The 27,909-nt window shown below is 52.4% G+C and overlaps 1 protein-coding gene across 13 annotated transcripts; it reads right to left on the minus strand.

Moving 5' to 3' along the window:
• On the minus strand, positions 1-27,874 carry Dlg4 (discs large MAGUK scaffold protein 4). 13 transcript variants are annotated; one of them, XM_029483256.2, is made up of 22 exons: positions 27,791-27,874; positions 27,510-27,608; positions 27,204-27,244; positions 17,982-18,047; positions 14,522-14,575; positions 14,320-14,370; positions 13,985-14,109; positions 13,718-13,887; positions 13,486-13,622; positions 13,199-13,343; positions 5,939-6,234; positions 5,674-5,776; positions 5,396-5,510; positions 3,848-4,024; positions 3,556-3,592; positions 3,436-3,463; positions 3,258-3,305; positions 3,080-3,181; positions 2,619-2,791; positions 1,595-1,704; positions 998-1,089; positions 1-776 (listed from the first exon to the last, which is right to left on the minus strand). In XM_029483256.2, exons 1-22 carry the CDS (start codon positions 27,807-27,809, stop codon positions 670-672), a joined length of 2,295 nt encoding a protein of 764 aa, XP_029339116.1. In that variant the 5' UTR covers positions 27,810-27,874; the 3' UTR covers positions 1-669. The 13 variants fall into 13 exon arrangements, with proteins under 13 accessions (XP_029339116.1, XP_029339115.1, XP_029339119.1 ...); XM_029483255.2 differs by having other exon boundaries at positions 17,883-18,047; XM_029483259.2 differs by lacking the exons at positions 27,204-27,244; positions 27,510-27,608; positions 27,791-27,874 and adding an exon at positions 26,080-26,601 and having other exon boundaries at positions 17,883-18,047.
• Between the last annotated feature and the right edge of the window lie 35 nt (positions 27,875-27,909).

Genomic DNA, 27,909 nt, shown 5'->3' on the forward strand with positions numbered 1-27,909 from the left:
TTCCCAAAAAAATAAAATCAAATAAAATCAAATCAAATCCCAGAAAAAAAAAAGCCACAGTTAGACCTTCCACTCATGCAAACCGGCAAAGAAAAAAGGTGGGAGGTGTGTGAAAGACAGGGGGACACTCAGGAGAGCCCCCCTGCTTCTCCCCCCAAAAACCACCTTTGAGAAGAAAAGAATGGAGAAAATAAAGGAGAACTCAAACGGCATGGGGAGTTATGATGGGGCAGGGGTGACCCCAGCCCCTGCCTCGGGAGAGCGCGGAAGCCTGTGGCCCTGCATCCCTACAGCGGGTACTCCTTGAGAGGGGCCCTGACTTCTGGAATGTGTGTGGGAGAAAATGGGGAGGGCAGAGGCCCCCAGTGGGTCTGTGTGTGCATGGGGGCGGGCAGGGGTAGGAGTCTTAAGGAGCAAGGGCTCGGAACCAGGAGCCCAGCTCCACCCCCCCAGGCCCCAGGTTCCTGGGGTCTAGGGGCCCTGATCTGGGGTGCAGGGATACATGCAGAGAGGAGTGTCCTCCCTCCAATGGGCTCGATCCAGTCAGAAAGGAAATAAATAAGAAGGGTGGGAAGGAAGGCTGGGGTACGAAGGGCTTGGGCTATTCAGTCCAGACCAAGGGCCCAGGTGGTGGAGGCAGGGTGAGTCCAGGCCAAGCCAGGGCAGGAGTCAGAGTCTCTCTCGGGCTGGGACCCAGATGTAGGGGCCTGAGAGGTCTTCGATGACACGTTTCACTTTGTGATAGATCTCTTCAAAGCTGTCGCCCTCTACGATGGCTGCAAGTCAGGCAGAGCAGCAAGTGAGGCCAAGGTCACAAAGACATGTGACCAGGGAGCCCGAAGCCCGGAGCACCTCCTAGTCCTTCAGCCAGGAGCCATGGGTCCCTGAGCCCACTGACAAGACCCCTCTTCTCACACCGGCCGCACCCAGTAGGGCAGCTCCATCAAATCTCAGCACACCCTGGCCTCGGGGCTCACGGGACCGCCTGGCCTCTCACCTGAGAAGCACTCCGTGAACTCCTGCTCCAGCTTCGTGGCCCTGTCGAAGGCTTTCCGGGCTTGCTCCTCTGTGATCCGCTTATTGATCTCTCTGTCAAGAGGGAGAGAGACACAGACGTGAGGGCTAGGTCCCTCTCTGCATTTTTACCTCCTTCCTGGCAGGCTGCATTACAACTTCTTTCATAGTTGGAGCACACAGCAAACGATATCATTTCTGATATCCTCTGGAGCTACAGATGTGCTCACGCCAACCCACCCCATCCAGGACCTCTGAAACGCATCCTTTCAGCCTTTAGCCCCATAGAAGGAATTCAGACTGACTCCCAGTTAGTTGCCTCTGAGGTTCTGGTTTGCCCCAGCCTGTGTATGCCCCAGGGGGGCTCCTGAGAACTGTAGGCCTGCCTAACCCAAGGCAGGAGAAGGGGGAAAGGCCCCCCATTGTTTCAAGCCCTGACTCTCAACTCTCAATGCAGCTCTTTGAACACTGTGGGAGTTGCTGTCCCAGGTTCTGAGAGGACAGATCAAGGTGGGGGACCTTGAGAGCCCAGGGTCACAGATGGAGGGAGCAGAGGGGGAGCCCCTGGGACCATACTCACAGCACATTCTCCAGGGAGCGGGGACGGATGAAGATGGCGATAGGGTGCAGGTGGGCCGCCTGCAGCCGCCGCACGGCATTGGCTGAGACATCAAGGATGCAGTGCTTCCCCTGGGGGCAGGCAGGGTGGGCGGAGGGGGACCAGCAGGTAGCAGGAAGGACAGACAGAGGTGCCAGGAAGAGACAGAGAATATAGGAGGGTGGGGGCGGGAGGTTGGCCAAAGGGAAAGTGACAGATGCCAAGGGACATGTAGGCAAGAGAAGAGAAAGAGGGATGTAGGCAGAGTGACCAATAGGGAGGAGGGGGGACAGGAAGACGGAAGGCCAAGCACAGGAGGGCAGGAAGGGGGCAAAACAGAGTGTAGGAGATGGGGGAGAGGGCCCGAAAGGTGAAAGTGGAGCAAAGGCAAGAGGGGTGATAGAGGTGGGATGCAGAGGGCAGAGCCGGGCAGGCGGGCAAAGACAGTGAAGGGAGAAGATAACAGAATTAGGATAGAGGGAGGAGGAGGGGAGGACGGACAGAGGACAGACAGATGGAAGGAATGGGAGAGACAGATGGGAGGGAGGGGAGGCAGATGGAGAAAAGAGCCACAGAGGGAGGACAGGCAGAGTGAGGAGTGTTAGGGAAAAGGGGGATAAAGGAGGATGAGAGAGAGGGTAGTGGGGACCCCCCCCCATTTAAAAAGGGAAGGAGCAGAGGGGAGTCAGGAAGAAAGAAAGGAACAAGTTGGGGAAGGCAAAGCCACCAAAGGCAAAAGCCCGAGACGAGAGGAAAATGGGGCAAGGAGAGAGAAGCAGGAGAGACGAGGACAGATGGCATTGTGGGGCAGGGGTCAGGAAGCAAGGGGAGCGGGCCACAGAAGAGCAGGCGGTCAGAGTTGCCCGAGAGGAGAAGGAGGTGGAGGAGCGGAGTGCAGACCCAGCAGGGAAAGAGACAGAGAGAAAGAGAGTTAGAGAGAGCTGGAAGAGGCCATGGGGTAGGGAGCGGGCAGGAGGAAGAGGACCACGTGCCAGCCAGCTCTTACCTGCTCTGCTACCTCTCGCACAGACTGGACGCTGGTCCCGTAGAGGTGGCTGTTGTACTGGCCAGCCTCAATGAACTTGTGCGCCTGAATGTCCTTCTCCATTTTCTCCCGGGAGGAGACAAAGTGGTAATCGCGGCCGTCTATCTCATATTCCCGCTTAGGACGTGTCGTATCTGCCAAGAAGTTATCCCGCCCCACAAAGATCTAACCACCACCCCTCGATGCCAGCCTATTATCAGCCAGCCCCCCAGAGTACCCAGAGAGACTGAGACGAAGGTGGGACAGAACTGCCACCCTGGGGCCTGCCAGGCTCTGGCCCAGCCTTGTTGGCTGCAGACATAAAAGCCCTCCTCTAAGGTGATCTGTGTCCTGCTTTACTCCAGTGTCGCGGCCCTGACAAAGTGAGACTCCTTGGGTCCCCCAACTCCAACTCCACAGAGATCCAAGGTCCCCGTACTCACGAGGGACACAGGATCCAAACTTGTCGGGGAACTCGGAGAGAAGATCATCGTTGGCACGGTCTTTGGTAGGCCCAAGGATGATGATGGGGCGAGCGTAGTGCACTGGGGAGAAATGGTTTGGCTCAGGCAGCCAGCAAAGCAGGCGGGCAGAAGGGCCGAGGCTGGGGCAGAGGCTCACCTTCCATCTGCGTCACCGTCTCATAGCTCAGAACCGAGTCTTCTCGACCTGGTAGGAGACAGGGCATATCGGCAAGGGGCTCTGCAAGGCAGATGACCTGGAGACCATCTCGCCTGCTTTGCCCAAGGGGAACTCCATGTTCGGCTCATCCCACAGCTTTCCAATTAATTCTACCTACCCTGTGATCCAGAGCTGGAGCCCCAGTCCTAGAAGAAAAAGCAGTTCTCGTGGTAGGCTCGGGATTTAGAGGCCACCCCGACCACTTCTCCCCCACGTTCCTCATCTACCTTCCACCTACCTTGGCCTTTAACCTTGACCACTCTCGTCGCTCGACCCTATGGGATACATGGAGGAAGAGCGGGGGACAGTCGAGAAATGCTCAGTGAGGTCCTCTGGTCCAGGTGAGAACCCCATCTTCCAGCAGCACCTGGTCCCTATGTCCCTCATGGAGGAGACGTCTCTCCCAGAGGTTGATGGGAGCTACGGTCCCCAGCAGATTCCCAAGAGTCCCCTACTGAATGCCCACCCTGGGGGACCATGTGGACCTAGACGTCTCTATCAGGAAAGCTTCAGGGCCCCAGGAGCCTCACCGCCGTTTGCTGGGAATGAAGCCAATGTCATCGGTCTCACTGTCAGAGTGGACCCGCCGCGCTTGCCACCACTCTTCGTCGCTGGCATCAATTACATGAAGCACATCCCCAAAGTGGAAGCTCAGGGCCTGGCTCAAGAAACCGCAGTCCTTGGTCTTGTCGTAGTCAAACAGGGCCCTGGATAGCACAGGTGACTATGGGTCAGGGCCTGGCTGAGGACCCCAGGAAAGATTCACCAGGCACCCCGAGAGCCAGCCAAATTCTGGACAAGGGATCTGCAGGCAAGGTATGAACCTCCCGGTGGCACACACACACATACACACACACACACACACACACACACACACAGTAAGCAATCTCCAACCTGCCTAAGGACAAAAAGCTCTGGGAAGTTTCTGAAAGAACAAAGGTGCAGAGAAAAGCAGTGGGGCTGGGGAGAAAGAAAAGCCCCTGAGTCATGCAGTGAGAACTAAATGACCCCCAGCACCTGCTAGCCTCCCACAGGGAGGGAGCACTTAGGTGTGGGTCTCTAAGACGTAACACAGACATCCAGGAGAAACACAGCAAGCTGAGTCTAAGACATGTTGGCTGTGACAAGCATGTGGACAACCCAATGGAGATGGCCTAAAGGCAACATCCAGAATGGTTGGAACCTCCAAGAAGGCATCCCACCAGGGCACACAGCTCTCAGGGACACCAGTATAGCAGAGGGCAGATAAGACCAGCCACCTGAACAAAGAAAGCAGATGGAGGGGAGAGGCAGGGAAGGTGGGGGAAGGAGACCTCGACGCCTTATGAAGAGACAGGAAGGGGACTCATAAGAAAAGAGGCCCTAAGAAGGGAGAAAATGCTACTGAGCACTCAGGAGGTGAGCTGAGGTAGATTTGGTTTCGGTGCCTGCCTAACATGTACGGAGCCCTGGATTCAATCCCTAGCACAGAGATGGAAGGAAGGGCAAGAAGTAAGAAAGACAGGCAGCGGGCACAGAGGAGCTGCAGTCCTTCCACAGAGGCTTCCCACAAGGATGCCAAGCTGGAGAAAGACTCAAAATATCCCAAAGCTGGGCATGGTGACAAGTGCCTGTATCTATGGCAGGAAGATTATTAAAGCACAGGGGTTCAAACTCAGCCTAGGAGATAAGGGAGGGAGGGAGGGAGGGAGGGAGGGAGGGAGGGAGGGAGGGAGGGAGGAGAGGAGGGAGGGAGAGAGAGGGAGCTAGAGACGCCTGCTGCATCACACACTGGCCTTAGGTCCTACCATGAGAGCCATCGGTTAGTGCTTGTGTGACCGGGACCTAGAAGGCAATTCAGACACTTGGGGCAGACACTAAGTTTCAACCAGATAATATACTCCAGAAAACCAGTGTGTGCAGCCAAGTCTATGAACCCATGGCTAAGGGTCACGTCTGGGTGGGAGAGGAGAAGGGCAAGATTTAGGGAAGGAGCTGTGTGGGGGATGGGCAGGAGTTCATGGAGGCCTCCAGAGCCACGCCCAGGACGCTTCTTACCTGATATAGAAGCCCAGAGCCACGCCCAGGATGCTTCTTACCTGATATAGAAGCCCCGCTTAGGGTTGCTTCGCAGAGATGCGGTCCCTGAGCCCAGGCTGCTATTCATAAGCTGTTCCCGAAGATCATGGATCTTGGCCTCGAATCGACTATACTCTGAGAAAGGACAAGAAGGTTCTGGAACTCTGCCCCACCCTAATGCCACACCCCGCCAACCCTCACCCCTACCCCTACTGAGACCACCCGTCCGTCCATCAGCTAAAGAGACAATGCTGAGGACCATCTTAGCCAACAAGACAGGGAAGCTTAGGCGTGGTACCTTCTGGTTTATACTGAGCGATGATCGTGACCGTCTGACCCGCGTTCTTCAGGGCAATGGCAGCCTGTTCATGACTGGCATTGCGGAGGTCAACACCATTGACCTAGAAAGGGGAGAAGACATTGTCACCTGGGATGGGAAGACAATTTGGGACTGAGTCAGGGAGTGGTCCAACCGGACCTGGCTTGAACCCATCGAGCCCCTCCCCAAGAGCATAGGACTCTCTTTGGTGGGCAGTGTAGACCCTTGCACAGGCCTCTCTCACCGACAGGATCTGGTCCCCCTTCCGTAGCTCCCCACTGAGGTCAGCTGGACCCCCAGCAAGGATGAAGGAGATGAAGATGCCTTCACCGTCCTCGCCGCCCACAATGTTGAAGCCCAGGCCGGTGGAGCCCCGATGGATCACGATCCGCCTTGGTTCCCGGGGAATATCTTCCTCCCCTAGCAGGTCCTTAGCCACGGGGGAGTAGCGCCGAGGGGAAGTGGGGGTCATGGCTGTGGGGTAGTCGGTGCCCAAGTAGCTGCTATGACTGATCTCATTGTCCAGATGCTGAGAATACGCTGAGGGGAGACAGGGTGAGATGAAAACGCTTTGACGGTGGTACCCACCCTTCCACCCTCTCCAGAGGGAGCCCAGAGCCAGGCTCAGTCAAAGAGGAATTATTCTGCCAAAACCCGCAGCAGCAGGGGTCAGAAGTTTACAGATGACATCAAAGGGTAAGGATCTGAAGGTCGTATGTCTTTAGTATGGCAGGAATGGGAACAACAGAGGAATATTAGCATCATGCTCTTTCAGACTGCCTTCTGGTTAAAGTGTCTCTCGGGTCTCTCAATCCACAGTATTTCTCTCCCTTTGCCCAGTCATTCCTGGTTTCTGTTTGTTGGTTGGGTGGTTGGGGGGGAGGTTGGTTGTTTGTTTTGGTTTTGGTTTAATTGGGTCATTTGTCTAAAGTATTTTCCCACATTCTTTGAGGCCTAGCAGTCTGCTTGTTTCCCCGTGGTCTTACTTAGCCTGTGCCCGGCTCAGCACCTTTTTTGTTTTCCCAGGTTTGTCCTAGAGGCTCTCAGTAGGCTCAGATTCAACGTTAAAATGTTCACCCAGGGTGGAGTCCTGTGCCTCCCAAAGAATGCAGTGAAGTCTGCGGGTGTGGTACCCACACTTCAGATCCACTGGGGCAGAGGAAGCACAGTGAGTTCCAGGCCAGCCCGGGCTACATAGTAAGACCCTGTCTCGAAAGGAAAGGGGAAGTGGGGGCCTGTCTGCCTGACTTTCTTGAACTGGCAGGTTCTGAGGTCATCCGTCTGATCTGCCCATTACAACGTGTTTTATCAGGCTCCTTCCGTAGTCCTTGCAGGCATTCGAGATGGTGTCTAAGGCTGACGCTCAAAGAGACTGCCAAGTGTTAATGCTGTACAATCATTAATAAGATTTTTTAGAAAGGACTCTCCTACCTGCTGAGTGCTGTGTTCGAGCCTACTATCCCACTATTGCAAACCAAAGGCCAGCGTGGGTTACATGAGGACTTTGAAGCTAGCCTGTGCTACATAATGAGACCTTATCTCAAAACAAAAACGGTAAGAAAACATACAGACCCACACATGCGTGCACACAAGAACTGCTGCCCGGCAACCTTGAGCTTACTCTGTGATAAGCTTACCCAGAGGAGATGGAGTGGATGACTGATTCTCTCCCTTACTTACTTTTCCAGAGAGAAACGGTATGCCTCTAGATAACCTAGCGTCCTCCAAAGGTAACAAGGGAAAATTATCTTGTCGTGAAGAAGGGAACGCAGACTTTGCTCAGCCTGGACATTCACTGCATGACAGACCCCCAGCCTGTGTCCATCTGATCAAGTTTGGTTTGAGTTTTACTTTCAAAGATCTATGTTCCTTAGGCCTTGGCTGAGCTCAATCGATCCTCCCACTTCACACCTTTGAGTACCTAGATCTACAAACATCCACCGCCATGCCTGATTCCCAACAGTTTTTTAAAAGGTATTATTATGACCTCGTGTGTTTGCATATAAAATAAGTTATGTAAGGCCAGAGAAATCCTCTTCAACATGGCTCCTGTGACCTTAATAATCCGGGGCCTCTCCCATGAAGCCCTCTAGTATGACAATATTAAGACTTTTACATTTATGTATTTATTTTTTCTGAGTTGGTTGTTTGGTGATGGTGGTGGTGGTGTGTGTGTGTGTGCGTATGCATGCACAAGAATGGAGGCCAAAGGTTCAAGGGTCTTCCCAAAATCATTCTCCAGCTTAATTTTTTATTTGTTTATTCATTTGTTTGTTAGTTTATATACAGGATTTCACTACCTAGCTCTGTCTGACTGTTCTGGAACTCACTATGTAGACCAGGCTATCCTTGAACTCACAGAGATCCACTGACATCTGCCTCCCCAGTGCTGGGATTGAATGTGTGCATCACAAGACCCAGTTCCACCTCACTTTTTGAGACATGGTCTCTAGCTGAATCTAGAGCTCACAGAGTGGACTAGCTGGCCAGTAAGCTCCAGGAATCCGTCTGTCTCTGCACACCCTTCAGAGTCAGGATGGCAGATGTGCACCACAGCACCCAGCTTTTTGTGGGAGTGTTGGGGACCCCAACTCTGGCCTTTGTGCTTGTGTAGCAAGCACTTTACCACCTGAGCCACCTCCGTAGCCCGATTTAAAAACAGAACCAAAAAACAGGGCCTTGGGGCTAGAGCAATGGCTCAGCGGTTAAGAGCACTGACTGTTTTTCCAGAGGTCCTGAGTTCAATTCCCAGCAACCACATGGTGGCTCACAGCCATCTGTAATGGGATCCAATGCCCTTTTCTGGTGTCTGAAGAGAATGACAACATAATCACATACATTAAATAAATAAATAATTTAAAAAAAAAAAAAAAAAAAAAAACAGGGCCTCACCGGGCGTGGTGGCACACACCTTTAATCCCAGCACTTGGGAGGCAGAGGCAGGTGGATTTCTGGGTTTGAGACCAGCCTGGTCTACAGAGTGAGTTCCAGGACAGCCACGGCTACACAGAGAAGCCCTGTCTCAAAAAAAAAAAAAAAAAAAAAAAACAGGGCCTCATATAGCCTAGGCCCTCAAACTCACTGTGTAATCTTGAATTTCTGATCCTTCACCTCCTCCTCCTCCTGACCACTAGGAGCATGTACCATAATACCCAGTTTTACCCAGCCCTGGGGATAAAACCTAAGATTTCATGTATACTGGGAAAGCACTCTACCCGCTAAACACATCCCCAGCCATTTTTTTTGAGGCAGGATCTATGAAGCTCAGGCGCCCCTTAAAATCTCAATCGCCCTACAAACCTATGTTTCCAAGTGTACTCTACCCCTCCTGTCTCGTCTCTTGTCTTATGCTTCTTGCCCAAGACTGGAAACCATCCCTTTTCCCAAGGAAACCCAAGTTAATTTTGGTAAGTTCAGAAATAGTACCAGAGGCTGGATGGTGATGGGGTACACATTTAGTCCCAGCACTCTGGAGGCAGAGACAGAAAGATCTCTGAGTTCAAGGCCAGCCTGGTCTACAGAGCAAGTGCCAGGACAGCCAGGGCTACACAGAGAAACCTTGTCTCAAAAACAAACAAAAACCCAAAACAACAACAAAATAGTACCAGAAATCTGGATATGATCATACACACTCATAATTCCAGCCCCAGGAGGCTGAGGCAGGAGGACCACTACCAGCTTAAGGACAGTCTTGGCTACAGAGTGAGACTTTGTTTCAAAAAGAAAAAGTAAAAAACAAATAGTGCCATTAAATTTGAATATGGTGTAACATGTTTCATATTTGATAAAGGAAATAATATCTCATTCTTTCCCAAGAGAATGTCTTAGCTACTCTCCCACACATTTTTCCAATTGAACTTTAAGATGCAACATAAATTCTGAAATTCTGATTAGTATTCCATAAGATGTATAATGTGAGGAAGGTTGAGATCTTTTACATATTAAGATTTTTCTATACAGGCTCGGTGGATAAAGATTCCTGCCAACCAAGCCTGACAACTCGAGCTCAATCCCCAGCACCCACACGGTGGAAGGAGAAAGCTGACTCCCACAAATGGTCCTCCAATCTCTATACACTCACTATGACATGTGAGCCTGTGAGCACACACACGTGTGAACACACACACGCACACACACACACATACAAATTAAATAAATGTTTTAAAAAGTAGCTTTAAATTTTTTCCACCTAGAAACATTGTTTTATTCCCTTCAGTAAAACTTCATTGCTTTTGCTGGGTGGTGTTGGTGCAAACCTTTAATCCCAGCACTTGGGATTAAAGCAAAAGCAGGTGGGTCTCTTAAATGTAAGGCCAGCCTGGTCTACAGAGTGAGTTTCAGGACAGCCAGGACTACGCAGAGAAGCCCTGACTGGGGGGCTGGGAGATACCATCATGTTCAATGGATGGGGTGGTGCCCACCCACAGACCCAGCACTAAGGAGGCAGAGGCAGGTGGATCTCTGTGAGTTCCAGGCCAGCCTGGTCTTTATAATGACTGGTCTATATAACAAGTTCCAAGCTAGCCAGAGCCACATAATGAGACTCTGTCACAAAAAAAAAAGTTAACCCCTTTTTTCAACTTATTATATTTCTTGTCCAATTTATCTCTCTGTCAAATGACAAAGGTGTCCTTTTCCTGTTTCCCATTCTAACCATAACAATCAAAACACCCTGACAAGTTTACCCTAGCAAAGTTATCCTGGTTGAGAATCACACTGCTTTTGAGTCAAATAAAACAAAAAGAGTAAGCGAACGTTATATTTGAAAACAGAGAAACCAGGGATGGCAGGCCAGCTTAGCAGTTAGAGCACTTACCCTGGTTCAGCTGCTAGCACCCTCTAACTCCAGTCCCAGGGGACCTGAGACCTCAACACACTTCTGACTTCCATGGGCACAGACCACACATGGACAGACATGCCAGCAAAGCAAGAAAACACATTTAAAACAAGGTAAAGAAGTCTTTTTTTAAAAGCCTTACAAATGGCCGGGAGTGGTGGCACACGCCTTTAATCCCAGCACTCAGGAGGCAGAGGCAGGCGGATTTCTGAGTTCCAGGACAGCCAGGGCTATACAGAGAAACCCTGTCTCGAAAAAACAAAAACAAACAAAAAAAAAGCCTTACAAAAGAAGGAGGAAGGGGAAAAGTTTGGCTGGGTATGGCAGCATGGCCTGAAATCCCAGCATAACTGTGTCTCAATAAAAGGTGTACACCTTTGATCTGGCACTGGAAGGGGGTGGGAGCTGAGGCAGATGAATCTCTCTGAGTTCAAGGCCCAGCCTGGTCTACATAGTTCCAGGACAGCCAGAGCTGACTTGTAAAACCTTGTCTTGGAAAAACAAAACAAAATATAAGAAAACAAAACAAGACAAGTAACGGGGTGGGTGAGACCACTGAATAGGTTAAGGTGCTTGCTACCAAGTTTGATGACCTGGTGTGAACCCCAGAACCCACATGGTAGATGAGAGAACAGACCTTCACCAGTTGTCTGTGACCTGTACACACACCATGGCACATCCATATCCACACAAATACACACAAATAAATAAATAAGCCCCCTTTTGTTCTAATTTTGAAAAAAAAAAAAAAAGAATTGGTATAATGGGGCCAGGCATGATGATAAACATCTTTAATCCCAGCACTTGGGAAGCTGAGTTCGAAGCCAGTCTGGTCCGCTTAGTAAGTTCAGGAGAGCCAGGGCTACACAGAGAAACCCTGGGTTGAAACAACAACAAAAAGATACCTATAAATAAAACCAAGCGTGGTGACACACACCTGTAATCCCAGCACTCAGGAGGCTAACACAAGTGAACTAGCACAAGTTCAAAGCCAGCCTGGCCTACATAGGGAATAGCTGGGGCTACACAGAAAAGCCCTGTCCAAAAAAAAGGGGGGGCGGCGGGAGGGAATGAAGCCCTCTGAGGATTCTTTCTCACTTTCCATAATAAATCTATGTTCCCTCTACTAAGAGGAAGGCTGGGGGAGAAAGTATTCAGGGCTGTGAGGCCTGTGGGTGTCCTTCAGTGGTGAGCACTCGTTCAACGTGCACAAGGTCCTGGGTTCCACTCCTGTCGCCATTTCAAGAAAAAAAATATATAAGTAACTTGTTTGTTTGTCTGTTTGTGTTTTTCGAGACAGGGTTTCTCTCTATGTCCCTGGCTGTCCTGGAACTCACTCTGTAGACCAGGCTGGCCTCGCACTCATAGGGATCCATCAGCCTCTGCCTCCCGAGTGCTGGGATTCAAGGTGTGCACCACCACGCCTGGCTACGTAATTTTTTCTGATTATTGGAAATTCCGGGAATAATGTTCTTCTGGGAAGAGAGAGCAGCACATGGAGAAGGCGCTGGATGGCAGTGAGGGGTAACCTCAGGAAGAGGCCTCCTTGCCTAACACCTGGAGTATCAGGCACACTGCTGGAATTTACTCGTGGGGAAGGTCTGCTGCTGGTGGCTAGTGTCATGAAACCTCTGCTCCTGGGTTTACTGAAGGCTGTCATTTGAAAACAGATGTTGAGTATCAATTGCCTCTCACATCTACACCTGATCTTCTTTTTTTTTTTTTTTTGACAGGTTCTCCTCTCACTGTGTAGCTCAGGCTAGCCTGGAACATCCAATCCTCCTGCCTCTGGCTCCAGAATGCTGAGATTAGAGATATGAGCCACCACAACCTTCCTTCTCACTTCTTAATATTCATCTCAAGAGGTTTTCAGTTTTGGTGTTCCTCAAACAAACCTTATTCTGTGACAGTGTTTTCCTCTTAATGAGCTGCCGTCTTTGGGTACCTAACTGGGGTGTTCTAAACATAAGCCTATCTGTTCCAGGGGACAGCTGGCCTCTGTGCTCCTTCTTACACAATGTCTTCATAACCATGTCAATTGTCCTTATAAAGGCGAAGCTTTTGCCCTCTCCTCTTTTTTCCCCCATTTTCTCAGTCTCAAGTAGCCCAGGCTGGCCTCAAACTTGCTATGTAGCCCAGGATAGACCTGAACTCCCGACTTTCCTGCCTCTACCTTCCGAAAAGCAGGTATATCCCATCACATCCAGTTCTTTTCCGACAATTGCTGGGGTTGGGGATGGGGGAAGGTATAGAGACAAGGTTTTTCCCTATGTAGCCCTGGCTGTCCTGGAACTGGTTTTGTAGATCAGGCTAGCCTCAGGCTCAAGAGATCTGTCTGCCTCTGCCTCTCCAGTGCTGGAGTTAAAGGCGTGTGTCACCACTGCCCGGCTCGATTACTACACTTTTAAAGAACGTGAGAATTATCGTATACTTGAGGATTTGATTGGAACCATAAAGCCAAGTGAGCCTGTGTCCCGGGGACAGAAGATCAGTGATCCTTTCTAGAGCTTCTCCAGGATCGATTTTCCACCTTCTCCCCAACCACCACAAGGGTCAGAGGTGATGGTTATTCCACGGAAATAGGCCCGAGGTGCTGTCATGGGACTGCATGTCTTAGGAATTACTAGGGTGGGTCAGGAGGAGCTTTGAGGTTTGGAGGGCTCTCACAGGTTGTGATGTCTGGGGGAGCATAGCTGTCACTCAGGTAGGCATTGCTGGGCTTGGCCACCTTTAGGTACACAACGTCATATGTGTTCTTCAGGGCTGCCACGGCGTCCTCGTGCATGACGTCCTCTAGCCCCACACTGTTGACCTGGGAGGGGGGGGTCAAGGGAAGCAAAGCTCAGACAGAGCCAGAGACGGACGGCGGCAGACAGGCACGGTCATACGGTGAGGGTCCCAAGCCTACAAAGGGAGCCCTGAGTCTGGGCCACACCCCTGGTTGAGGTCCTCACCGCCAGGATCTTGTCTCCAATCTGCAACCGGCCATCCTTGTGGGCAGCGCCTCCTTCGATGATCTTGGTTACGTAGATGCTATTATCTCCAGGGATGTGCTGGTTCCCAACGCCCCCTGCGATGCTGAAGCCAAGTCCTACATGGGAGGGAGAGGAGAGATGGCTGTCACAGGCCGGGGGAGCGGGCCCTGGAGGCGGGGAGAGGAGACAAGGGGTGATTGACAAGTACCACCTTTAGGCCCTTTGATAAGCTTGATCTCCATGATCTTCTCAGCTGGGGGTTTCCGGCGCATGACGTAGAGGCGAACGATGGAACCCGCCTCTTTGAGGGCCTCCACCGCAGCCGAATGGGTCACCTCCCGGACATCCACTTCATTGACAAACAGGATGCTGTCGTTGACCCTGGGAAAAGCAGCGTGGGCCTGAGCCGGGAGCTTCCCACTGCCCAGCCCTTCCTTTCCAGGGTACCAGCTCTCTCAATGCTGTCTTCTCTCCCCACCTGAGGCGGCCATCCTGGGCTGCAGCCCCACCAGGAATGATCTTGGTGATAAAGATGGATGGGTCGTCACCGATGTGCGGGTTGTCGGTGCCACCTGCGATGCTGAAGCCCAGACCTGAGTTACCCTGGGGAAAAAAGAGGGTAAGAAGGTGAGGTCCCCTTACTGCCTAATTCCGTCAAAGGGAAACAGGAATGAGACAGGATCAAGAAGTGTGACTAGAACGCACACGGACACAGTTAAGAGTCTGGACACCTAGGAAACACAAGCACAAAAAGAGAAGCACCAGTCCGGGCCAAGGGACCTGGGGGGGGCTTGGGGGGGGGCTGGCGCTCACCCTTTCCAATGTGATCTCCTCATACTCCATCTCCCCCTCTGTTCCGTTCACCTGCAACTCCAGCACGGGGCAGAAACACAAAAACAGTAAGACAAACATTCTGACCAGAGACCATGCCCCTCCCTCCCCACATAGAGATTCACTCCCTCCGCCTCTCAGACCCTACTGCTATGGCCCCAGTGCCAAAATCTAAACAACTCACATATCCTGGGGCTTCTAGGGTGTCCGTGTTGACAATCACAGGGGGAGAATTGGCCTGTGAGAGGAGACAGAAGACAAAAGGCTGCCTCAGTCTGGACTCCAGAGGGAGTCTGTACCAAAGGTGGGTCCTACCAATCTGGATCCCCTTTTAGCTACGTAGTCAAACCCACTCTGCCACCTGCAGAGCAACTCAAGGGCCAACTCAAGGGCCCAACCTCAGTCTACATCACACAAACATGCACGCTCGAGTACACACACACACACACACACACACACACACAAAACTTTGCCCACCCCAGGCCCCTGTATGTTTAAGGAGGTATAAGAAAAGGGAAGAGACAGACAGCCAGACGGAGAGGGGAACAACAGATGGTAAAGAGTGGGAAAGGAGGGGCATGCTGGGGGGGGATGCTTCTCACCGGATGTAACACTACAGGGTGTTACATGCATTACGTGCTACGCATTACACCCCAGGGTTCAGGCCCACTAGCCCTGCTCTCCCCTTTGTGGCCCTTTTCCTGTCTCTATACCTTCACAATCATCCAAATATCTTGATAACCCTTCCCCAAATTTGTCCCTCACCTTGGCATACATTTGCTCTAAATCTTGCGCCATGAGAATCCGGGGTTTCCCCAGCTTCTGGTCCCTCCCTCTCTCTCACCCACCCGCCATCCAATCCACCCCTTCCTCCAGGGACCAGGTTGCCTAGCAACAGTATCTAAGACCAGCCAAGACCTGGGGAGACCCACCTCCAGGAGGCCTGGTAGTCAGGACAACGGGTGGGGGCGTGGCCTAAGGTACGACAGACTCCCTAGAGCAAAGGACTCGATGAGTCCCATCTCTCAGGCTCTAGACCCGCCTACCGCTAGCCAGCCCATGAGGCCAGGAGGATTCTATTCGTGGGCGTGGGCGCAATGCATCCTGAATAAACCTGCCTTCCTCTCTGCTTAGAGCCCCTCACCCTATGCAGTGCAAAGAACATCAGGAAGGAGGAATTGTAAAAAGCATCCAGAACCTAGCCTGCTCCTCTACTGCCTCCCCTCCTCCCTGCCCCCACGTCATTAAGGAAAGGGTTAAAGCGAGGCGTGCCCTGGTCCCTGACGTCAGTGGCCTCAACGCAGCCCAGCCTGGTCTCTAGCTAAACTGCAGGGCGGGGCCAGCTTTAGAATTGTCCTAGGGGCTTCCCCAATTGCCAGGGCAACCGAAGCCACGTCTCTATGGCAATGAGGTGAGGCTGCCAAGAGACTCCTTCCGGGGGTCCCCAATCTATTTCCTCCTTAGACAAATATTTGAAACCGACCAAGCGTGAGGATTCCCAGTCCCCTTCCTAGGTTCTCCCTCTCCTACCAAGGTCTCTCTTCTCTCTTACTGCTATTTCTCAAGCCCAGAAACTCCCAGCCATTTCAAGCCCCATAATAGATTCTATCCCCATGAATCAACTGTCATTTTCTCCTCCAAGGAAGCGCTGTTGTCTAGCCAATAGTCACTGGCTGCTGAAGTCATCCACAATCTCACCCTCCGTGGCACACAGCCTCTGACCCTCCTTATCCTACAACCTCTCTCCACACCCCGCTGGTCCCTCCCTAACTAGTCTTTGTCTCTACTCTCACCCCACACCCTCCCTGGATCCTTGTCCCCAGCCTTCAGTTTTCCAAAATCTCCCAACCCCAACGACATTCTCCACCCCTTCCCTGTCTCCGTACCAGCCTTCAAGCTCTGTCCCCCGCCCCCCAGCATCTCCTATCCTCACCTGCCACCTCTCTAAAGAAAGAGAGAGCCTCGTTCTTCTTTACCTCATCCTGGACCCCTTAAAGGTCTATCCCCCAGTCTCAGTCTTCCACCTTCAACCCACTCCCCGTTTTCTGTGGATATTGGGGCATCTCCCATCCCTTGGCGGAAGCCCTGACCTGAGGCTTCCTCTGGCACTCTTCCAGACACTCCTTGAGAGCTCTGATACCACACTCCCCAGCACTGTAGTACCACTACCCCTCAAGAGCCTTGTTCCCCTCCCCACCCAAGACATAATGGCCCCATCTTGCAAAAGACATCTGGAATCTTCTTTAACTTCCTGAGGCCGGGAGTTTGCACGCAAATATTCTCCATGGCTCCCACCCCCTGCACTTCATTTTCCTTGGTCTCAAGCAGCCCCAATTCCACAGTCTGGCCCTCCATGCTGCAAGACCCTTGCCCTTCCCACTTTCCTCCAACTCCTCCCTTAGCCAATGTCCTGCCTCATCCCCTGGCTCACAAGCACCGCCCCCCATCTTCTTAGTGAAATGTCAGCAACTGGGGTCCCCCTTCCTAGAGCATCCCATGCTTCTGCCCCACCCCCACCCCCCAGTATCCTCCTCAGTCTCACAGCTTGTGTCACTGAAAGAAGAGACTGTGAGAAGTTGGGCTAGGAGATAAAAGGCCTCTCCGGACTATAAGGGGTGGGGGGGTGGGGGGACCACACTGCAAGCACAAAGGGGTAGGGGAAGGGGAACAAACAGGTGGGCATATATAATAATGATGCCGGGATGCCAGAAAAAGGTGTGGATGGAGGCGAGACCCGCAGGAAGCTGGGAAAGAAACAGGGAGCTGGAGGACAGACAGGGAGGACAGACAGGGAGGACTGACTGCTCAAACCAGAAGAGGATTGATCAGGCCACAGAGGCCTGAGCTGGGGATCAGCGAGAGGGGGAAGGAGATGCATGCGTGGGAGGAAGAGAGAGACAGCATCAAGAACCAGCCAGCCAGCCCCAGCCAGCCAGCAAGGGGGGGGGGGGGGCGGTGCACAGGAGGGGAGCAAAGACTGGGGCACAGGAAGAGGCAGAAAGGACCAAGACTTGAAGTCTCAGTCCAGCCAGATGGAAAGAGCTGGAGACTCGGGAACAGGCAGAGCCAGGCCCAGAGGCGGAGGTTGGGGGAGGAGATGGGGAAAGGGACAGGAGCAAATGAGGGCACCAGGAGCTTGGAACAGAGCTCTGGACACAGAAAACTGAAGCGGGCACTGGGGGTGTGGAGGAATGACGAGCGGCGCCCTGGGATTGGGGGGCACTTCTTGGGGGATCCATCCATCCTTTTAACACACCAAACATACACAAAAGCATACGTTCTGACTGGCTTTAGGTTCCGAGCCCACTCCCACTTGCCTGGACTATTTCTCTTCTGCGAGACCAAAGTGTTTCCAGAGTCTAGCCCCATCCCCAATCCAAAAGTATACACCCCCACCCGCATCCCAACCCCAGGAGTCCAAGGCCCTGATGCCAAGCCACCCCATCTTTTCCCCCATATCTCTTGCCCTACCGGCCCTTGGGGGATTGCTGCAGCTCCGAGGCTCCGAGGGCAGCACTGGGGAGGGGGCCGCCAGGGTCTCCTACCTTGAGGGGGGAGAGGTGGGCGTGGCCCACGACCCCGTGGACGGCCTCGAGGTGGGACAAGTTCCTCTCCGCCACGTGCACCAGCTCGGGGGCGTTTACCTGGTTGGGGAGGTGGGCCGGGCTGTGTTCCAGAGGGGGCGTGTCTTCATCTTGGTAGCGGTATTTCTGGGGATGGGGACCGAGGCAGCGTCACTGGGCCAGCCCAGAGCCTCTAGCTTCAGGCGCCCGCCCGGACCGCCTCTTTTTCCCAGAGCAGTGCAGTGCGGAAGGCCCTAGGGCCTGACCAACTCCTCCCCCTCCCTCTCCTCCAGCCCATTGGCTCCCCCTCTCTCCACCCTCCCGACAGCCCCCTCTCCAGCCAAGGCCTCAGCACCTCTCTCATCTCTACCCAAGTCCAGGCTCCATCCTCCAACTTCCGACTCATATCCTATGGCTCTGGCAGTCTACCTCACACCCCCATCGTTGTCTTCATACTTTTCCCAAGCAAGCTTTGATCTTCCACACCATCCTTTTAAGAGTTCTAGCAGCTGACCCTTGTACCCTCATGTATCCCCAAGTTCTTTGTTCCATCATCATCCCCCAATCCCACACTCCACCCTACCCTTAGCACCCCAGCCTCCCCACTGCAGCCTCTCCCAGATAAGCAACTGACTCTCCAGCACCTTGCATGCCTGAAACAGGAACCAAAGTCAGATACTTCAGCTAGAAAGTACTCATCCCCCAGCAGCCCTTAAGCAGGACAAGGCTAAACCTATCCCACTCTTTCTTCCTTGGCCTCACTCACTCCCAATTACTCAGCAAAGGGGCCCCAGAAGCCAGCCAGCTAATCCGGATATACTAGACAGGGATGGAATGGGGGAGGAATCAGGCAACGGAGGCAGGAAGCTCAGGTGGGAAGCGGGTTGAAGAAATGAGTGTCAGGCCCCCTGATGTCAGGCCCCCTGATGGAGGACGACAATACAATGCTCAAACTGAATTTCTGGTCTCCCCTGACTTCTGGAGGTAAAGGGCTCAACATGACTCCCAATTAACCAGCCCCCAGAACAAGAGCCTCCCACACCGGCTTAATAGCAACATCAGTAAATAAGATTAACTGGGGGTCAGAGAGAGGCGGCAGCTTTGCCCCTTCCACATCTGCCTCTACTATGCCCTTCTAGGCCCCTCCCCTTCAGAGTTGACCTGGACAGAAGCTGAACTATCCCAACTCCAGACTCCAGAGAAGAAGGGAAAGAGTACCAGATGCAGGTCTCCAGGCCGCTAGTACACACGGGCAGAATTTCCCTCCCAAGGTCTCTGAGAAAGTGAGGGTACCGGCATTTAGGGGGTGACATAGCAAAACGGAGAAGGAATTGTATTGAGGACCACTGATGTCTGATGATTCTGATAACTCTGGGAATGAGGAATCAGGCTGACTGTAGAGTAGGCATATAGTAAGAGAATTAGAGGAGGCATATGGTCCTGTCAACAAAAGACTCAGACCCAGAGGCACCCAGAGTTAAGCAGCACCCAGAGTTAAGCAGCACCCTGAGCATGATGGTGCACGCCTTTAATCCCAGTGCTTGGGAGGCAGAGGCAAGCAGATCTCTGAGAATTCCAGGCCAGCCTGGTCTTATAGAAAGTTCCAGACCAGGTAGGGTTACATAGCGAGACGCTGTCTCAATAAATAAACAAAATAAACAAATAAAAACACCCTACGTGTTTGAAGAGCTTTAAAGAAGGGAAAGAGGACTCACCAAATATGGATCACAGATTCAGAGAACGCTAAGCTCAGTAAGTGTCAGTAGCATGGGGAAGGAGAATAGAGAGGAGAGAATCCGGCTTGGTAGTGGATGCATAAATTTCTCTGTGCTCTGGAAGCAGAGGCAGAGGGCTGAGAAGTTCAAGGTCACCCACGACTACATAGTGAGTTCAGGACCAGCCAGAACCCTATTTTAACCCTCTCCTGCCACAAAAGAAAAAGAGGAAGGAAGGTAAGGAAAGAACAGGCATAATAGCCCTTCTCGAAGGCTGAGCTGTCGGGGACTAGCAGTTCTGAATAGCAGGTCCATTCTGACCACCACACAAGCCGAGGGATAAATGCCCCAGACAATAAACGCCAATAGGAGTTGCCCTGAATTCCCTGCAAGATAAATTAAACAGGAGCAAAGCTTGCACCTCCCAAGTTTTGGAGACTGGGGAGAACCCGAGTCTAGTGTCTCTTCATGGTCACCCCACTTAACAGGAAACTTCTAAATCCGAGGAACGGCCAGGCGCACTAAAGAAAATGGAGACGCGAAGGGAGACAAGCATTTATTCTAGACAAGAACCAAAGAAGATCTTTTCTCATGGTGATCCCCATATCTCCCTGTTCCATCCTTATGGTGGGGAGGGACTTACATCTGACACTAAAGAAAAAGGCTTTGTAGACTGGGGGATGACGTGTGGGGACTGAGGACCACAGAATGGAGAACCAGAGTTCTCACAATGTAATGGAAGAATTAAGGCCTATGGTCAGTCCTCGGGAATGTTACAGCCCTCAGGACTCTGCAGGGTAGAACAACTCTGACGCTGCAAACACCGGGCTGGGGAGGTCGACCCCTCTCAGTCCTGGATTACAAAGCAGCTGAAACCAAACAGGAAGGAGGACATATCTCTAACCCACTGGTATGCAGGGCCCTGACTGGCAGGCACGCTATGCTACTGGGACAAGTCTGCACCCCCAATATATTAGGATTTGAAACAAGGACAAGACCTGAGGGTGGGTCACAGATGATGGCCCTGTGGTTCCTTCCCTGTACCTTCAAAACCCCAGCTGCACAGAATGACCTGGAACCGGGGCTTGCACCCCAAAAATACAGGGGTGTGGGTTAAAGTGGATAACAAGAGGTACAACCCACTGCGCTTGTTTTCAAGAAGTTGCGACCCAGAGACCCCACGCCAAGCAGAGGGAAGAGCAACAGCACTTGAAGCTCTTGAGATTGGGGGGTTGGGGGGGCGGTCTGGGATGAGGGAAGCGGGCCAGATCCCGTACCGCGGCACGTACCACGCAGAGACACATGGAGGCGAATCTGTTCCGAGTCGACATGAAGAAGGGGAGGGGGACTAAGGGGAGGGTATGGGTGGGATAGCAAGGGTGCTGGGTTGGGGAGGGGGAGGGGCCGAGGGGGCGGGGGCTGCGGCGGCCGCGGCGACAGGAGGCTGCGGCCAGGGAAAAGGGGGGGCGGCGCCTGCGCAGTACGGGAGAGCGTCATGATGGGAGGGAAGGGTGAGGGGAGACCCTCTTGGCTACCAACTTCTTTCGATTCTAGCTATTTCCCCACCGTCTTCTACTTCCCACGGTATACTCCTGTTTCGACCCCTCTACAGATACTGATACTGGGAAAATTAGCACCTTGTCTCTGGTTCTCAGGGACCCCTTATTTCACCTAATTCACCACCATCCCCAAAACACTGGCTTTCTATTACAAAACCCACTGGGTATCTCATTAGTACTGTACTCCTAGGCTACAGGGGAGGCAGCAGCATTTCTCTGTATCACTTCTGAGAATCACTAGGGATCTCACAAGCACCCACCCTAAGCCTTTTTACTGTAAACATCCCATAAGGCTCCAAAGCATCTCTGGCAGAGTCCCTGCAGCCCATCTCATTACTAGACACTGCTTCTTCAAGTTTAAAGAACCACGGATTTCGACATGCCCTTTAAATCATTCCTTTAGAAGTTTTATCTGCCCCCCCCCCCAGTCCACCACCTTATCATTAATGTATGACCCTTGGCTAACACGAACATCCAAACAAAGCCTCTTCAAATTTGTCTGGAGTTTCCTCACCCAAATCACGAAACTGAATGATACACTGGACCTTCTAAGATACCAACCCCCAAAACCTCACCAGAACCCAATTCTGAGTATTATTTAATCTGCCTTAAAGCAAACCTTCCAAATCCCATTGCAGTTTCTTCAAATTATTCCAAACCCTTGCCCTATATTAAGAATTATTTTTTTCTTTTACTTAAATTTTTATTACCTTTATTTGTGCGTGTGAGCACACAATTGTGTGTGCTATGGTACGCATGGGGAGGTCAGAGAACAATTTTAGGGGGTTGGTTCTCCATCTATCACATGAGTTACAAGAATGAAACTAAGGCTCTCCGGCTTGACAGGAAATGCCTTTACTCACATCTTGACAGCTCCAGTCTCTCTCTTCTCTCTCTCTCTCCCTCTCTCCCTCTCTCTCTCTCTCTCTCTCTCTCTCTCTCTCTCTCTCTCTCTCTCTCTCTCTCTCTCTCTCAGAGGTTGGAGTGTCTCAATGTAACATAGACTGGTCCCAAACTCTTTATGTAGCCGAGGGTGACTTTGAGAACTCCTAATTCTCCTGCCCTCCTGCCTCTACTTCCCAACCTCCACCCTCCGAGTTCTGGGATTGCCGGCATGAATTTACTATTCTTTTCTTTACCCCTCAAATTCTTAAATTACTTATTTTCTGGCTAGTCCCTCTACCCCATCCTTTAACATCCTTTCTCTAATTCTGAGCTACATTTTTGTTGGAAGATTTGCTCCCAATATATCTTCTCTCATCCAAAGGTGTAAAACAAAGCTTCAGGCTAGGCATGGTGTTGCATGTCTTTAGCAATAGGGAGGCAGAGACAGGCTGGTCTCTGTGAGTTCCAGGCAAGCCAGGCCTACAGAGTGAGACCCTGTCTCAAACTAATAATTTCACCAATGATCTGGACTGCAATTTACAGTAACCCACAAATCTTTCAGAATACCCTAAATTGCTCCATATCACTTCAGTCTTCTATCCTTTCCCTAACTCCTGAACTTGCAAACCTCTTTCCCAGAGAATGTTCACCCCTCTCATAAGGGTTCTCCCCAAATCAGCTGTCTACAGAACACAAAATTCCCACCCAGGGCAAAAGGCGTTAATGGCCTCTATAGCATCTCAACCCTGCACTTATCGGCCTCTGTTAGGTAAGCCCCCAAGATAAAACCCCGTCAATGTCCTAGTTTCCTACCTAAATAAAATGCATGGATCCGCAGAAATAACCAATGCAGAACCGGCTTGAACTCAATTTTATTTATTTATTTTTTTTTTAGTCTAGAAAATACATAGGCCCTGCTTCTCCACCAGTAGCACTATGGACTATCAAGACCCTCTTTCATCCCCCATTTCCTTTTTCCCTCCATTTTCCGTTTCCCCGTTGCCTGGCAACGCAGCAATCAAGGACTTTGCCGTCGCCTAGCAACTGTCTCCCTGGAACATAGAGCTGAGGTAGGAGGGTAACTCTGATGAAATCTGAACAGCCCTCCATCTTAGGAAAATTGAGACGTCATATCTCCAACCCACGGATTCTCCTTTCCAAAGACCCCCGCACCCCGCAGTTACTGGGACTACGGCCACACGAACCGGGTCTCCTTTCCATACAGGAACCACACCCCGCCCCTCCCGGGTCAGCCCCGCCCTCGACATGGTCTGTCAACCTAGGCCCTCCCCTTTCTGAGGGTTGTTGCCCGCCTCCTCCGATAGAGTAAGCCGACTCCGCCCACTCGCTCCATGAAACCACGCCTCCCAACGCTTCCCGCCCATTTGCTCCCCCGGCCTCGCCCACACTATCCTTCTGCCACGCCCCTGCCGACCAATGAATGAAGCTATTGGATACATTGCCCCGCCCCCAGTACCTCAGTTTTGCCCAATGAGGACCACCCAGAGGGCTTAACCACTTCGCCTCCAGGGCCCTGGCCAAATGCCCCCTATTTTTCCCCTACTTTTCCCCCCAGCCTCCATTTGTTCTGCTCCGCCCTCCGCCACCCTCGCCCTGCCCTCCAGTCCACCACGCAACTTCAGTCGTCGCTGGTTACTATGGCAACTGCGGCAGCAGCGCGCGGGGAGAAGGGGGAGGGACGGGGGCGGAGTGGGAGAAAGCTGCTCAGAGATAGAGATACTGGCAGAGATCTAGGTACCGAATAAGACTCAGTGATAGCTGTAAAGCAGAGTTTCCACGGAGCACAGAGCTGAGCATATATTAAGTATTCAAAAATGTTCCTTAAATTACTGCAGCAATTTATAAATATAGGCAACGAAAGATGGGAGGGCTATCAAACAGACCAGGAGAGCTCGGTGACTACAAAGGCTGAGCACTCCTAATCCCACTCCCCAGCATTTGCGGAGGGCAGAAGCCATGGGCCCCCTGCTGGTTTCTCCTGGGCCACCCTCCACTGGCCTGGATAGAGAAGAACCACAACTCCCAACAGTCCAGTGGACAACCACACTCTACCATTGAAGGATCTAGTACCCCAAGGCCTTATGGGAGTTGGAGTCCCTCCATCCTGAGGCTGACAAGTTTTCTGGCCAATGAATGTGGCAAACCTGGGTCTCCAAACCTCAGTAAGACCCGAATGCATATGATCCTCTCTACAAGTCTCCTACCTTCAGGGCTGCTCAATCATGTGCTCCAATGAACACACAGGAATTTGGGGCAGAAAAATGAGTAAATGCATTCACCCAGAATAGTTAACCAGTGCTGCAGAGCCCCTCACCCTTACTGGATTTCATGTGCTCATGCGTTAGGAGAACCCACACATTCCAATGGGCTTCCTATATACATCTGCACAAAGGTGATGGCAAGCTAGGTTGCCAAGGCCAAGGATTAGGCCTAAGGACAAGAGACACAAAGAGCACAGGCAGACACTGACTAAAAGAGGGCCAGAAGAACTGAGGCACAAAAATGTACTGAAAACTACAGGGGATGAGAGAGCCAGCAACCTGGAAGAATGCCCAAAACCCCACAGACCAGGAGAAAAACAAGCAGCCCTGTAGATGGGGTGAGGGATACAGAACTAGTCTTCAGTCCCCAGTCTTTAATCATGTCCACACGTGCACAATGCATGTGTATACACATGTGTGAGTTTGTGGCAAGGAACATGTGTGTCCTCAGCTTCCTCCCATAAGAAGCTGCAGTTCCCACTAAATATAACCCCCTCCCCAGCCTGTGACTCACACGGACCCCGCCTCCCCCGGCCCCCACTTCCTGTCCCACCCCCCAACCCCCAGCTGCCTGCCACCCGCCCAAGCCTCCCTCCACACACCAGGCATCCAGCTTGCCAGTCCCAGAGTCTGGGAGCAAACGGCCTCAGCTCCTTGGGCTTCCATCCCACTATTTCCAGGCTCTGACCACAGGGACACCCTTGTACCCCTGTATGGGTTCCAGCCCCGCCAGCCCTACCCTCTTCCTACACCTTTTTACCCCAGTGGCCTCTTGACCTCACAAGCCTCCTGAGATCCAGGAGTCCTCCCAAGAGTCAGGGTAACATCCCCTGCCCGCCCCCCCCCCCTTTGCATCTGTTCTTCTGTTCTCTTGACCAGGGCTAGATAAAATGTGGGAGATGGGAATACTGGGCACGTGCCTGGGCTACCCCCAAATTTTGTACCACCCACATGGTCCTCAACTACCTTCTTTCTCTCCTCCTACCCCAAACCTCATCCTTCTTAGGAGATGGCAACCTCAGCTGTTGCAAGCTTCTAGCTCCCAGGGGAGTACCCCAAATCCTAATCCCACCTGGTCCATTCTCTCAGGTAAAGCTGTATCAGGCCTCAGGCCTCTGACAACTCCCAGGTCACTCTATTCCATATAATTAAACCCTCAATGTACAATTCCCTCAAAGCAGGAGCATCCCAAACATGTCTAGCACAAGATGTTCTATTACCTGAAGGCCCACCCTTACCTGCTAGTTGACACCACCATACAAGCCAGACACTCACAACCAGTAACCTTTACCCTCATGCCAAGAGACACCCCCCCAAAATTGGCCAGCATCTCACAATGAGCTTTTTTGCCCAGGAAGGAAGACAACCCCCCCCAGCACACTCACATAGCCCACCTTCCCACATATATGAGCAGAACTCCCATGTGAGGCAGGCAGGCTTCTCCTTAAATAAATTGCCCTCAAAACATTGCTGGTGAACACTAAAGCTCACCAAGCCACCCCAAACACCAGATTCTCCATTTCTTTATAGGTACAAAATGATCACTCCAGGAGGCACCTGTGGCCAAATCCATCCTTTTCTCAAATGTGAACCCCAAAACTAAACTGTGACCCCTCTAATAGATCTTACTTCTGAGGCTCTCACTCCAGTGCCTGCAGCCCTAGATAAGGCCTACCTAACCCTTCTCCACAAATTCATTACCTACTCCCCCTCCCCACAGCTTCCCCATCATGCTTACCTTGGTTGTCACTATACAGAGACAGTCCATGTTGGGGGGCCTGGCCGCGGCGGCGAGTAGGGGGCTCTGACTTCATTGGAGTTTTGTTCCTCCCCTCGGTGGGTTCTCACCCCTCCCCCCTCCGCACCCCACTTTTGCAGGGGGGGCCAGGATGGGGGGAGGGGTGAGAGGGGAAGGAGAAGGTTGGAGAAGAGAAGGGTAGGGGAGCGTGGAAGGGAGGGGGGACCCTAAAAGGGGCTCCCCAGTGGAGGGGAGGGGGATTGAGGAGCACACCCCGATTCTCAGGAGGGGTAGGGGCACAGGGGGCTGGCAGCCCCGGAGTTCTGGGGCTGGGGCATGAGCTGGGATGGGGGAGGGGAACTGGATTTCGGGAAGCCCCGGGGTATGCGGGGGTCTTGCCAAACGGCCAGGGGCTAGGGGCCGTGGCGGGGGAGTGGGGTGGGGGGGGTTGGAGATGGCAGCGGCCGATGTAGCCGCGGAGCCGAGGAGGGAAGGGGAGAGAGGAGGAGAGAGGAAGCAGGGGGAGGGAGGGAGGGAGCTAGGAGCCAGAATGGGGGGGGTGCCTTGGCAGTGTTAACTCCTTCACTGCTGGCAGGAACCCGGATAATGGGAAAGGAGCTAGAAGCACAAGCAGAGAGGCCCTACGGCAAACATGGAGACCTGGCTAACCTCGGTGATGACAGCAAAGATGAGGAGGATGGATTTTCTCCTTAGAGGGAAAAAGCCCACAGCTGGGAGGGGAGCATCCCTCCTTGGTTGAGTGCAGGAGGGAGGCCATAGCTGGGGTAAGGGGCTGAGGGAGGGGCTGGCAGTAGAGAATCTTGGGGACCTAGTTCTCCCCTAGGAGTCACAGGAAGAAGTCTGAAAAGTAATTAAGTATGATCTGGACTTCCTGGTATTGAAATTGGGGCAATGCAAGAAAGAGGAGAAGAAAGAAGAAAGGGCATAGGGCTGGCTGCCTACAGACAGCACTGCTGGTGCCCCCAACTCCTCAGTTAGTACTAGGGATCATGTTGCCTGGGCCCCTAAGTCTCAGTTTAAAATTAGCAAGAATGTACTCTCGTCCCTCCAGTCCTGCCAGCTCAGGCAGTCAGGAAGCCAGGCACCCACCATTATCTCCTTACCTGACTCTCTGAGATACAAGCCTCATAATAGTCCAGGATGTCTGTCACGGGAACAGAATTAAGTCACCCTCCCAAATCCCAGGGCCCTCTGGCCACCCCTGCTACCCCTGGCTTCTGTGTGTCAAGAGAGGCTCCTCCAGCTAGGATGGATGCTGCCAGGAGGTATAGTGTGATGGCTCTACACAAGCAAGAGCCTGGACTAGATGCTCTGAGTATTTCCAACCAGCCTAGAACCTGTAACGCTTGACCCCATACCCCAGGCCAGCCCTGTCCACTGTGGCCCCTCAGAACACCAGCCTTACTCACCCAGCAAGGCCTGGAAGAGATCACTGTGCAGCACTGTGAGGAGGGGAGGTGCCCACCGCAGTAGTGGGGGGGCCAGGAGCCAGAGGGCTGACCTGGGAGCTGGTAAAAAGCAAGTGACAAAGGATGGAGACCAAGCCGCTTACCCACTTAGTCATCTAAGGTTTTCCAGCCTTTGTCTTCTCTTTCCAGACCCCATGGATAGATTCAGGAAGAGAAGGAGCCCCTGGGCCCCCATCCCAGATCTAGATCACCCCCTCAAAGACCCGGGTTTTTTTTTTCACCTCTGGGTCTCTGGGACATCTCTCTTCTCCCAATTTAATCTCCCTAATCCGCCGAGATTGAAGTTGAGCTGCTTTCACCCTACGCAGTTGTAGCTAGTAAAGTGGACTAGTGACCTAGG

Source organism: Mus caroli, unplaced genomic scaffold (assembly GCF_978045245.1).
Source record: "Mus caroli unplaced genomic scaffold, Mus_caroli_1 scaffold_13, whole genome shotgun sequence".
Taxonomy (NCBI): Eukaryota; Metazoa; Chordata; class Mammalia; order Rodentia; family Muridae; genus Mus; species Mus caroli.